This window comes from Myxine glutinosa, chromosome 7, assembly GCF_964187855.1.
Source record: "Myxine glutinosa chromosome 7, kmMyxGlut1.1, whole genome shotgun sequence".
NCBI lineage: Eukaryota > Metazoa > Chordata > Myxini > Myxiniformes > Myxinidae > Myxine > Myxine glutinosa.
This window is the reverse complement of record NC_136267.1, coordinates 104,883,189-104,897,287: the sequence shown is the minus strand read 5'-3', so window position 1 is coordinate 104,897,287 and position 14,099 is coordinate 104,883,189. Positions and strand designations below refer to the sequence as shown.

At 43.2% G+C, this 14,099-nt stretch overlaps 1 protein-coding gene across 1 annotated transcript in view; it reads left to right on the top strand.

Moving 5' to 3' along the window:
• The window catches only part of LOC137431601 (unconventional myosin-X), a 330,046-nt gene that overhangs the window by 271,772 nt on the left and 44,175 nt on the right, over positions 1-14,099 (top strand). The window contains exons 27-33 of the mRNA XM_068123112.2: positions 1,826-2,069; positions 2,541-2,636; positions 2,726-2,819; positions 3,033-3,088; positions 8,907-9,049; positions 9,312-9,521; positions 9,612-9,769. Coding sequence (XP_067979213.2) covers positions 1,826-2,069; positions 2,541-2,636; positions 2,726-2,819; positions 3,033-3,088; positions 8,907-9,049; positions 9,312-9,521; positions 9,612-9,769 — 1,001 coding nt within the window. The remainder of the gene's footprint in view (positions 1-1,825; positions 2,070-2,540; positions 2,637-2,725; positions 2,820-3,032; positions 3,089-8,906; positions 9,050-9,311; positions 9,522-9,611; positions 9,770-14,099) is intronic.

Here is a 14,099-nt window from a genome sequence, read left to right as displayed (position 1 = left end):
TTGCTTCTGCTGTCTCAACAATGGATGGAGGTCCTCAATGCCAAACAAGAAATCAGAGCTGTCTCCCTTGACATGTCATGTGCCTTCGATACGGTCTGGCACCCAGCTCTGCTCACCAAACTCTCCTCCTATGGTATCCATGGAAATCTCCATGCTTGGCTTGCGGACTTCCTCTCTGGTCGTAGTGAACGTGTGGCCCTGAATGGATTTCTCTCATCGCCTCCTCCTGTTCTGGCTGGAGTTCCCCAAGGTAGTGTTCTGGGCCCTGTGCTTTTTCTGGTCTTCATCAATGATCTCTCTGACTCTCTGGAAAATCCTCTCTATCTCTTTGCTGATGACTCCAATCTCTGCCGCTCCATTCCTCATCCCTCAGATCGGCAGTCTGCAGCCTCATCCCTCTCTGCAGACCTGGACAAAATCACAGACTGGCCAAACAAGTGGAACATGTCTTTCAATCCTGACAAATCTCACACTCTTACTATGTCTCTCCGAAAAGAACGACTGGAAAACCCTCCCATCTACTTTCTCAACAATCCTCTCCAAGAAATTCTGTCGCTCAAGCTTTTGGGTCTCACTATCTGCCATGATCTTTCTTGGGAAAACCACATTTCCAAGCTGGCCTCCAAAGCCAGTTGCCAACTGGGAATCCTCCGTCGTGCGAAGTCCTTCCTTGGCACACCTGAGCTCCTCACCACATACAAGACTTTCATCCGCAGCTCGATGGAATACTGTTCCCCCCGCTGGGTCAGTGCTCCTGCCTCACACCTAGCTCGACTTCACACTGTTGAAACCAAAGCTTTCAGAATCATTGGAATCTGCTGCGATGAAGCTGACTCCGAGGGCCTTTCAGTCACTCACCGCAGGCAGGTTGGTGGTCTTTCTGTCTTCTACTGACTCTTCTCCGGCCTTGCTCCCCCAGCTCTCTCTGTGCTCTGTCCCCCAAATATTCCTTCAGGTCGCACAAGATCTGCCAAGCAACCCTCTTATGGTTAAACTGCCAAAATCTCGGCTCTCTGCTCACCTTCACTCTTTCATTCCCCTTTTTTCCCGCCTCTGGAACAAACTCCCCCACTCCCTTCAATCCCACTCCTCCCTCCAGGTCTTTAAAACAGCTGTTCCCCACCATCTCTTATCTTCCCCCATCCAAAACCTTGATCTTTTCTACCCCTGCTAATTCACTGCAGATACACTTTTTCGAAATTCCAACTTTTTCCTGGAAGTCCTTGCAGTGTCTATATGTTTTATACCTCTCCCACCTCTCCCCAAGCCCTCTCCCTCCCACAGTTCTCTCGATGTCCCTGCTCTCAAATGTTGTGTTTGTGTCCTTCTCCCTCTCCCCATCTTGTCTACCGCTCCCCTTATTTTGTTTTATATGTGTCGGTTGACTTTTTGTGTGATTAATGTTAGCTCTTACACGAGCCTCGATCTTGTATACAAAAAAAAAAAAATATCGACATCTGGACCTAAACCAGAATCTCATCAGCTTGTTCTTGTTGCCTACCCAACTCATCCATTAAGTTTTGTCATAATCCATCCACAATTTTTTGAGATTTTGTGCTATACGGTACATCATTGATCCCATATCTCAGTGGTGAAGAATCAATTAAAAAATCATATTATCCGGATCCGGATCTGGACTGTATCCTGTGAAACCTGTAAAATCTGAAAATTATCTGGTATTTTTCCCTTGGCCTGAACTTTTTATTTGATGGAAGGGGATGGATTTTCTTATTTTTGAACTCTTTGAAATCCAGGGAGAAAACAAAAAAAACGAAACATCGTGCATTCCATTTGACTCTTGTGTTATTTGCAATCATTTTCCCAGGAGGGCTCATGAACATCTGGAAGAAACGCTGGTGTGTGCTGAAGGACGAGACGTTCCTGTGGTTTCGTGCCAAGCAGGAGGCTTTAAAGGCTGGATGGTTGAATAAAAAAGGTGGTGGTATGTCTACATTATCACGTCGAAACTGGAAACGCCGTTGGTGTGTCCTCCGAGGGGAGAAGCTCATGTACTTTGACACGGATGGTGAGGACAAGCTCAAGGGATCCATCAACATCCGTGAGGCAAGGTGAGTCAAATGTTATTCCTGAAAGTATCTCTTTTCCTCCCCTCCTTTACACGCTCATTTTCTTTTCTTGCAGAATTATTATTTATCTTGTATATCACGAGGTACATAATAAATTGAAGCTTTATGATCCTGGGCAAGCATCACCGACATACTGCTGGATGGTTTTTTTTCCTCTTTGTTTTTTTACGAACGTGTTTACGTTTTTATACGTAAATTTTGATTGAGGTTTTTATTGCACAGTTTACAGTTATAGTAATGATAATTTTAAATGCTAGATATCGATTGAGTTTGTTTGTTTTCTACAGAAGCGTTTATGGTATTTTACGTGAATTTTCGTTTACGGACGCTTTCCGACGGTTATGTGGTTCTGTGATTTCTTCCAAACCCCTCCCCTCCCCGCCCCCCCTATCCCTCCGATGTTGGATATCTTCTTCCAAGAGTTTGTAATGTTTTCTGTTTTTACACTGGCAGGGAGATTGTAGACAATGCTGACAAAGAAAATGCAATTGATATTGTGACCCAGGACAGAACATACCACCTTGTTGCAGAATCTCCAGAGGACGCCAGGTATCAATGTACTTTTACGAGATTCTGGTATATTGCTAAAAGTTACATCATTTCGCTGTCCTAATGTGTGACATTGTGGGATGTTGCAGTGATTGGTTCAATGTGCTGTCCCGCGTTAATGGCGCCTCAGATCAAGAACTGCGTGAGATGCATGACGAGCAGGCAAATCCAAACAATGCAATGGTGCGTTTTGATGCATTGCAGACAGATTAATCGAATAAGTTAAAGCAACACTGTCAGTGATGCGTACAGATGAAAGGAGAAAGTTATTTGTGTGTGTGTGTGTGTGTGTGTGTGTGTGTGTGTGTGTGTGTGTGTGTGTGTGTGTGTGTGTGTGTGTGTGTGTGTGTGTGTGTGTGTGTGTGTGTGTGTGTGTGTGTCCATATCCATGCACAGGGCACGATTGATGTGGGGATGATCGACTCCGTATGTGCATCAGATAATCCTGACAGGTAAGCTGTACGACAAAAGTGAATTTATATTTTTATATATTTATTTGTTTGTTTATATATGCTCCAAGAACAGGAAAAACTAGAACGCCACTCAGTAGAGCGCATACTCCCCCCGCCGTGAGTGGCCGCTGCTGAGCCCTATCTTTCAATGGTAAAAAATCCTGGATCCGGCATAATATCCTGAGCTTCACCAAAAACTAATCAATTCTTCCTTATCCCAAGGGCAATCATCCCACCAACTTTCATCCAAATCCGTTCAGAACCTTTCCAGATATCTTGTTCACAAACACACGAACACACACACACACACACACACACACGGACGGACGGACGGACGGACACGATCGAATGCAAAACTCCCGGGCGGGAGTAAAAAAAAAACACCAAACCAAATCCAACCGAATTTTGAATGTTTCCGAAAGGTAACCAAGTATGGTTTCTGTCTGGGTAGCGTATCTGGGGGAAGGGGTTTTGAGTGGGAGGAAGGCCCCAATGCTCTCGATGTAAATGTGTATCATAGAGTGTCACCTGATGGTTGCCAGTATTACAAATCATCATCTTCTTGTACAAAGAAAATTTCGCCACCAATGCATTACGGTGATGTTGAAATCTCATCGAGAATAATTCAAAATTTGTAAAATGTTTCATTTCACTCATTTTAAGTGAAGGCTCAAACCAAAGCATCCAACACTGAGCTTCGCAGCAAAGCGGAAGTGATTTTTTTTTCTCAAGCGATATATAAGCAGCAAGGTTGGTTGATGAAGGTAATGTAAGCTGACTTCCAAGCATACTTGTGAAGTACAACATTTTTTATTTTTTTTTGTATACAAGATCGAGGCTCATGAAAGAGCTAACATTAATCACACAGAAAGACAAACCGACACATAAAACATATAATAAGGGGAGCGGTAGACAAGATGGGGAGAGAGGAGGAAGGACACAAGCACAACATTTGAGAGCAGAGACATTGAGAGATCTGTGGGAGGGAGAGGGCATTGTGGGGGGGGCGGGCGGGGAAGCATGGGGGGGGGGGAGGGTGGGAGAGGTATAAAACATATGGACACTGCAAGGACTTCCAGGAAAGAAGTTGGAATTTCAAAAAAAGTGGATCTGGGTTGAATTAGCGGGGGTAGAAAAGATCAAGGTTTTGGATGGGGGAAGATAAGAGATGGTGGTGAACAGCTGTTTTAAAGATCTGGAGGGATGAGTGGGATTGAAGGGAGTGTGGGAGTTTGTTCCAGAGGCGGGAGAAAAGAGGAATGAAAGAGTGAAGGTGAGCAGAGAGCCTAGATTTCGGCAGATTAACCATAAGAGGGTTGCTGGCAGATCTTGTGCGACCTGTAGGAATATTTGGGGGACAGAGCACAGATAGAGCTGGGGAAGCAAGGCTGGAGAGGAGTCGGTATTAGACAGAAAGACCACCTACCTGCCTGCGGTGAGTGAGTAAAAGGCCCTCGGAGATAGCTTCATCACGGGAGATTCCAATGATTCTGAAAGCTTTGGTTTCAACAGCATGAAGCCGAGCGAGATGTGAGGCAGGAGCACCGGCCCATAGGGCAGAACAGTATTCCATTGAACTGCTGATGAAAGCCTTGTATGTGGTGAAGAGCTCAGGTGTGCCAAGGAAGGACTTCGCATGACGGAGGATGCCCAGTCGGCGACTGGCTTTGGAGGCCAGCTTGGAAATGTGGTTTTCCCAAGAAAGATCCTGGCAGATAGTGAGACCCAAAGGCTTGAGCGACAGAACTTCTTGGAGAAGATTGTTGAGAAAGTAGATGGGAGGGTTGTCCAGTCGGTCTTTTCGGAGAGACATAGCAAGAGTGTGAGATTTGTCAGGATTGAAAGACATTTTCCACTTGTTTGACCAGTCTGTGATTTTGTCCAGGTCTTCAGAGAGTGAGGAGGCTACAGACTGCCGATCTGAGGGAAGAGGAATGGAGCGGCAGAGAGTGGAGTCATCAGCAAAGAGATAGAGAGGATTTTCCAGAGAGTCAGAGAGATCATTGATGAAGACCAGAAAAAGCACAAGGCCCAGAACACTGCCTTGGGAAACTCCAGCCTGAACATGAAGGGGAGATGAGAGAAATCCATTCAGGGCCACACGTTGACTACGACCAGAGAGGAAGTCCGCAAGCCATGCGTGGAGATTTCCATGGATACCATAGGAGGAGAGTTTGGTGAGCAGAGCTGGGTGCCAGACCATATCGAAGGCAAGTGATATGTCAACGGAGACAGCTCTAATTTCCTGTTTGGCATTGAGGACCTCCATCCATTGTTGAGACAGCAGAAGCAACATTTCCAGAGTAGAATGACCTGGTCTGCATCCAAATTGATGATCTGAGATCAAGCCATTGGAGAAGAGGAAGGATTTGATATCTGAAGCAATGATGGATTCTATGACTTTGCTGATAATTGGGAGCAGGCTGATTGGTCTGTAGTTGCAAGGATCTGTTTTAGCACCTTTTTTGTGTAAAGCGGTAATGTTTGCTGATTTCAAAGATGCTGGCAGACGACCTTGAGCAAAAGAGAGGGTGAAAAGAACAGAGAGAGGGTGAGATAGAGCGGAAGAGCAGGATTTTAGTACCCGTGGGCCGATGCCGTCTGGTCCAGTTGCAGAATCAGAGTCGAGGTTTGACGAAAACATCTCCACCTTGTCAGGAGAGAAGGACACACAGTCCAGGAGCAGTTGGGTTCGTCTGGGTAAGGTGGGAACAGAGAGAGATGGGTTTGGGGCACAATATTTTGAGGCAAACACAGAGTTGAGGCATTCGGGTTTGTCACGTGCGGTGTCAACTGTGTAGCCATTTGAGGTAAGGGAGGGGATGGAGGGGGAACAAACACCAGAAACGGATTTGACCAGACGCCACCAGGAGTTGGAGGAAGGAGACAGGTTTGAGAGTTCATTCTTGAGTGTGGAGAGATAGTGCTTCCTGGCACTCCTGAAGGTAGACACACACTTGTTCCGAGCTTGGTGGAAGGAACTGAGATTGCCTTCAGTTGGATTGGCCTTCCAAGAGGCAAAGGCAAGTTGTTTCAGGGCAACTGCCTCACCACAAGATTCAGTGTACCATGGACGGGAGGAAGGGTAAGACAACTGAAGACAAGATGGGATAAATCTGTGCATGAGAGAGAGCAGTTTGCTTTGGAAGAATTCCCAGGAAGAATTGATGTCAGAGGCAGTAGAGATGGGAGACCAGTCCAGATGATTGATGGCTGCTTGCAGCCCGTGCCAGTCGGCCTGAGTGAAATGCCAGACTCTTCAATGCTGAGGAGGCTCTCTGAGAATGGCCAGAGAGATGTCCACTTTAACAAGCACATGATCAGAAGAACCGATTGGAGCAGAAGAAGAGCAGCAGACATTTTCAGGGAAGTTAGTCATAACCAAGTCTAGAAGAGAAGATACTCCATTGACTGAGATCTGGGTCGGGAAATTGACAGATTGTGTCAATCCCAGTGAGTCACAGAAGTCCTTTGCTGAGGTGCCATGACTGGCGAGAGAGAAATCCACACCCAGCCAGCTGGCATGATGACAATTGAAGTCGCCACATATGAGGAAGAGAGAGTTGGGATGAGTGGATAGAAGTTGGTCCATGTTGTCAGACAGCGAAATTTAAATGGAGTCATCACTGTTTGGAGGACGGTACAGAACACATATGAACAAAAGGTGGGAGCGGAGAGGAAGCCGTAGCCAGAGATACTCCTGGGGGTGAGGTGGAGAGAGGGCAGTGCAAGGAGAGTGAGGAAGAGAGTTTTTGATAAAGATAGCAACCCCACCACCAGGTCGAGGCTCAGGTCTATCATAACGGAGGAGCGAGTAACCAGGAAGAGATATTAAGGAATCAGAGACATCTTGAAGGAGGAAAGTTTCTGTTAAGCAGATCAAGTCTGGATTGTCAGAAGCAACCTGTTTGGAGAGATCAGTCAGGTTTGAGCGAAGGCCCCGGATGTTTGAGGTCCATACCGTTAATGAAGAGAAAGGGGGAGCATCGGGTGCAGGACAGGGGAGGGGAGGGGTAGGGTAAGATGAAGGATGAGAGGGGGAGGTAGGGAGAGCAGTTGATAGTGTGTCAGAGATTACAGAAGAGTTACAAGAAAGGGAAGGATGAGGAGGACGAAAGGTTTGATCGTGATGGGATGAGGCACAGTGAGGGGTTGTTTGAGGTGGGGGGGGGGGCAGACAAAAGTAGAAGATTGGGGGAGGTGGAGGTATGAGATAGAAGGGAGACAAAGTGGGGAGGCGGCTTTGAGGAGGAGGGTGGCGAAGGGAGAATTGGAGAGGAATGGTATGGGGGGAGATTTGAAGGGGAGGGGTTGGGGGGGAGTTTTGAAGGAGGGGTGAGGGCCTGAGGGGGGAATTTAGGAGTGGGGGGTAAGGGGGGAGTTTAGGAGTGGAGGGGCAAGGGGGGGATTTGGATGGGAGGGGCAAGGGGGGAGTTTAGAAAGTGGATGATCAATGAAAGACGAACATTGATAACAAATTGGGTTTATTGTGATTTTCAAGTTAGCGATCCGTTTAAGAACGATGGAGGAGGGATGGAATGAATTTGAATTTAGAACATGTAGTGAGGGAGAAGTATAAGAGATTGAATTTTTTTTTTTGGAAGTGGAATGAGTTGGAGAGGAAATTGAAAAAAGCCTTTTAAATAGGAAGAAAAACAGCGTGTTGTAATATACCACTGAATAAAACACTGCAGGGGAAAGTTTAAACATATTTAAATAATATTAAAACAGAACCGTGAAGAACAATCTTATATTCACAAAATACCAAGAGAGGGCCTAGACGAGAGGGACAACCACGAGTCACGTGAACAGGGCAAAAGGTGTAAGGCAAGGAGATAATGGGGGCGGGGCAGGACATCGCACGTGGACAGAAGCACCCGAAACGGCACACGTGGAGAAAAGGAAATAAATGTTTTTGGTTTTTTTTGGGGGGGGGGGGGGGGGGATTTAAAACGTTAGACAAAGAGTAGATGTTCGGGGGAGAAGGGAAAAATCTAAGAACCAAGCAAAACACGAAGTAGTGAACTTAAGTTAACAACCACTGACGGGGGTAGCCTCAGGGTACATCGCCACACACGCGGAGCAAACAGAACATGATTAATTAATTACGAGCTACAGGAAATTCAAACAAAGCCAACTATAAAGAAACAATAACGCATAGACGATAAAATAACGAGTTGAAATTTGACAAACACACGAATGGAAAAATAACTTCACTTTGGATGCCCGGAGAGAACCAAGCCTCAAGGTAGGAAGCTTCAACAACTAGGCTGCATGGCACGAAATACTCGACTATTTTATACAGGTATGAAAGATTAACATCGAGAATCTGCCGAGGGACACACTATAGGTACACGCACATAAGATAAATACAGTTTCGACAAAAATACAATTGTGAACAATTTCTTAACTTCGAGCGTGCGTGAAGATCGTGGACAGCTTTGAAAAACCGTGACCGCCCCGACAAGATCTCGCAAGATCTCTCAATATTGTCTTTTGATTAAATCCATCAGTGAATGGATAGTAAAAATGCATGTACACTGTACAGTATGTGCATGTATGTGTACATGCATGTGTACTTTGTTGTGTATGTGTATATATATATATATATATATATATATATATATATATATATATATATATATATATATATATATATATATACATATACATACATATATATATCTTCTAATTGCAGTTGCCATTTTGCTCATGCTTTTGAATGTCCTTCGATCTGATGCAGTCCTTCTCAAAATATTATTTCGGGACTGTGCATTGACTATATCTAGTTGTTTTTATATCGATGCATATGTTTTAGGCCCAACTCGTTTGTGATCATCACAGCCAACCGTGTGCTACATTGTACTGCTGACACAGCAGAAGAAATGCAGCACTGGATCTCTCTGCTGCAGTTCAACAAGGGTGATGTGAGCGTTGAAGGACAGGAGTTTGTTGTAAGAGGTAATGGCTTCAATTACCTTTGGAAACACATTTCATTATACTTTGTGTGCATTCCATTGGGATCAGAATTATTTTTTTCTTGATCCAGCGCTTCACAAATGTCTTATTCATGACATGCCCAACTTTGAAAAGTATGAAATTACAAATAAAATTGACTCCGAGCAGATAAGTCGAGTCCAGTAGCTCTATAAATATGAAACATTGGAAACCGTGCTTGTTGTACATCACTTTGTAATGATAGCATCACCACTTCTGTTTCAAGGTTGGCTTTGTAAGGAACTGAAGAATTCGGGAAAGGGAACCATGAAGTCATCGAATGTCCTGCGGCTCAAAAAGAGATGGTTTGTACTAACACACGTGTCTTTGGACTATTACAAGAGCTCTGAGAGAGGTGCCCCCAAGCTCGGCAGCCTCGTGGTCAACAGTCTTTGCTCAGTGGTTCAACCAGATGAGAAAAACTTTCGTGATACCGGCAAGTTCCCCTGCCTGTTCACTTTTGTTATGCCATTCCTGTTGTCATGCGTGTTATAATGGGTGTGAACCAGATGTATGTTTCTTTTAGGGTACTGTGGTTTTATCGTCCATGGCCGAAAGCACTCGTACCATCTGTACACAAAGTTGCAGAATGAAGTAACACGTTGGGCAAGTACCATACAAATGGTCATCGACTCAAAGTTACCCATTGAGACACCAACACAGAATCTCATCGCTGATATCAGGGTAAACTTCTTTATATTTTCATCTCACTTTTGGGGAATATGTTTCTTTTTCGTGTATTTTTTTCAGTTCGGCAGAATTAACTTGAGTTCATCAAAAAAAATTCAAAACAATATGAATCCATAAAGGTGCACACCGGGTCAAATTTTCAAATGCGAAGTGATTTTTGCTTTCTATTCAGCTACTTCTATAATAATGAAACCCATTGTATTTTTCCTTGGAATTTCTGTATGCTTTGTGATAAGCTTTTATAAGTGATGAGCTTTTAAAGAATTATGTTCAGCCATTTTCATCAATTTTGTTCAAACAGGTTTTGAATCGGCCTGAACAGATTTATATTATGGCATTGAATAAATTACAGTGACTCTTATATTTACGCTTGAAATGCATTCCTAAAAAGCTGAATGTCAAAAAAACCCCCCAAAAAACGTAAATGGAAAACAATTTTCTCAATTTTCATGTGAAAAAGTGAAGATGTGTTTCTGGGTGGAAATTAATTGCAATCCTAACCTAACTCTTACCTAAGTAAAGATAGTAAATGTGTAAATAGAGTTCCTGTAAATAAATACGAAAGACATGATAACTAACAAAATCAATGAAGAACAAAAGTAAATGAATAAATTATGGATGGGTTTAAGTAAATACGTATGGTACTCACCCAAATCTGCAGCACGCAGCGAGTGTCCAGGCCTGGAAGGCATGGGTGGAGCAGTTCCTGAGATTATAATGTGCAAACTAATAGCTTGACGAGTCTTATTCATGGGAATTTTAGCTGGAGGACTTGAGGGTTGTTTAGCACTCATGATGAAGGGTTTTGGGAGAGTTTGGCACAAAATACTATCACTGAAGGTCAGACGATACCTCTCACGAGTACAGTACAGATTGTGTGACTGAGGGTGAGAGAAGTGGTGCAGTGCACATCATACCTCCACTCCCATTGTTCGCTGGTCAAAATTTAAAATGTTTCCCCTGTGAACATAACGTTGATTCGAAAATTGAGGAGTAGACAGAAAATTGTTCAGTACTTTATCTGAGGTGTTAAATGGAAAAAACGTAAATGGAATTGGTGTAAATTGAGGACTAATTGTACATCTGTTTGAATTTATCTTGACAAATTGACTGTAACAAGGCCAATCAGATCGAGCTGAGAATATCTCCTGTCCTGCTGACTGCATCTCTTTACCATGTGGTCTGATGGGGTTTATGCTTAGCCGGTGGGATTTACTACCTGTCCCACCAGTTTTCAAGAGAATACTAGAGTTTTACTCTTCAGGTGTTTTTTACGCACGACAAAAATTTCAAGTCAGAATGCTCCCCTTGTCAGCTCAGTACCACTTAGCTGTATTATCCTTACTCGTGAGATACCCGTGCTAAACACGGGTGGGAGGCCAAAAGCAAACAGGCAATGCAGATACGGCGAATGCCAAAGCATGAAACCAATAAATTCCACATTCCTGTAGCACCCTCAGTCGCACATCAGACATGGACAGCAAGTTCGTGAAGGACTTCCATGAAAAACGTACCCGTTCGCAAACAAACGGGTACGTTCACGTATAGAAACATCGATCGTGGGTCCGTGGCGAATCTGCATATATGGCGATCCGCGAAGTTCACGTTGAGAAAGTAAAAACTATCGTGGCATGTCGTCATTTACTTGAACTCGATATCTCTTTTTTCATTCCAAAAACATAACTCCAATCACAAATTAATCACAAAATAAACTTTTAACAACATTGTTAATGTTTCCTTCATTGTAAAAACTACCAAGTCAACAGTTAAAAGGATTTTGAGCCGATAGGTGTTACTGCCTCAGCAAGATCGATGGAGACAGCGATCTGTTAGCGTATACACCGCCCAAATAGCTATGTGGAATTCTCTCATGTAGAGATAAAACCCACGTCGTTTGAACTTTGGCCAAGGTCATTATTTACTTTTAATTATGTTTATATACGAATCAAAAAGAAGATCATTGGTTTTGGGTCGTCCTTTCCGCATATCTTGTGGGATTGTGAGTTGGAGAGATGACCGTGAGGGCGGGGAGGGAGTTGGCATTCTCTCAAGCAGAGATTCAACCCATGTCCTTATGAAAGGTCACCAAGTCTGATCGGTGTAGCGATCGGTGCAGCCGTTTGTGCGGCACCCGGAAATATAACATTATGCGGGAGTCCAAACCTGAAAATGCTGGAGGCCAAAGCTGAAATTGGAAAAACAATATACCCTATTTTACTCCAGGAGATCCCAGGATTACCCACCCAAAATATCGTTGCGATTGGTTCAGCTGTTTTTGCGGTACCTTCAAACGGACGGACAGACGGATGAACATTTGGTGAATTATAGTAAGATTCATGGTGCTCCATATGTCTTGTGAACCAAGTGTATATATTTTTTACCTTATTAACATTTATTCACATGGTGTATAATGTAATCATGTGTGCATATTTGTTTTTATGTGGGTTCTTGTGAACCTGTGTACTCATTACCGCCCACTGCTCTCAATCACAGTCATTGCGTCTCACAAGAGGACATATGCACCACTCTGTTTTGTGCTTCAATAAGTCTTTGCATGGTAATATGTCTTACCTGGCATTGATAAATGTGTTCACTTATAAGCTTGGTGAAGCAATGGGCCTGGTATAGTGCTTTGTCATGTGTGCATATTTGTTTTTATGTGGGTTCTTGTGAACCTGTGTACTCATTACCGCCCAATGCTCTCAATCACAGTCATTGCGTCTCACAAGAGGACATATGCACCACTCTGTTTTGTGCTTCAATAAGTCTTTGCATGGTAATTTGTCTTACCTGGCATTGATAAATGTGTTGACTTATAAGCATGGTGAAGCAATGGGCTTGGTATAGTGCTTTGTACAAGAACGGAAGCAAAATTGCACCTTTTTGCCTTCTTTAGGATTTCTAAAACATCAAGATTAAGCAGCCAACAGCAGACAGATAAATACGACACAGTGTTTACTCTTAAATATTTATTTATTTTGAAATACATAATTGGGGCATGACAAGATTGGTAATGTTTCTAAAAAAAAATGCTAAAAATTTTTAACGAAAGAAAACCTTTTGTGCATGTTCTTGAAAGATAATTGTTTAAACTGAGAAAGTCTGTTTAAAGTCTTTTTCACAATTCTTTATTTTTGGTTTTACAAAAGAAAATCACTCTTAAACTGAGAGTGATTGAAAAATGAAGGATGATTTGATATTAAAAACTATTACTTTTCCATTCAAGGCATCGTATATTATTTCAAGTTCTGTATTACAATTTATTATTCAAAATTACGTGATGGGCTTTGTGGAGCATCTAGCTGCTCTCAAAAGACACAGGCCTTGGAGGAAGTGAAAATATTCACGATGTTGCAGCTTGGAGCAAACAATTGGTTCAAGAAAATGAGGAAGTCTGGCTTTGCCTTTAATTCAATACAAAACACACCGGCATAATTTATAATCCGACTAGCACAATACATTTTAGATGTGCTTGATTACAAATGATAAATACGCCCTAAACTAAAATTGTACTCGGTAGAAACGCTTACCTCCACTCGGCTGGATAGTTTATGTTTTGCATCACACTGATTGGCCAGATCTGCAATCCAGACCTTCACCAAAATCTAATTGGCTTGTTCTTGTCATTTCCCCAACTCAAACACCAAGTTTTGGCTGAATACGTCCACAACATTTTGAAATATCATGGTATATCGTTTTTTTTTCGTTATGTCTCGATAGTGAAGAAATTCAAGAAGAAAATTAAAGAAAGTTTCACTGAAGAAACTAAAAATGTTTTCGTATCCAGATCGAGATCTTAACCAAAGTGGAATCAATTTGTCCTTGTCACACATCCAGCTTGTGCACCAAGTTTCATCCTAATCCGTCCATAACATTTTGAGATATCGTGTTCTATATCGTTTTTGGCCCTATCTCTCATGGTGAAGAATGTATGGAGATGGATGGAGACAAAAGGTCTGAAGGTGAATATTGGATAGACGAAGGTGATGGCAAGTGGTAAAGCACGTGGTGAGGTGGAAAGAACTGGGAAGTGGCCGTGTGCTGTGTGCAGGAAGGGTGTCGGAGTGAACTCCATTCAATGTACAATGTGCGCTGAGTGGGTTCATCAAAAATGCAGTGGTCTGAGAGGGTCATTAACCAGTGTAGCCGCTACATTCAAATGTAAGGTGTGCACAGAAGGAGCTGCAGATGGAGGAAATGTTGAGTTGGATCTTGGAGACGGCGTGAAGCTGGAAGGTGTGAAAACATTTTGCTACCTCGGAGACATGCTGAATGGAGAAGGTGGATCAGACTCGGCAACGGTTGCTCGAGTGAGATGTGCATG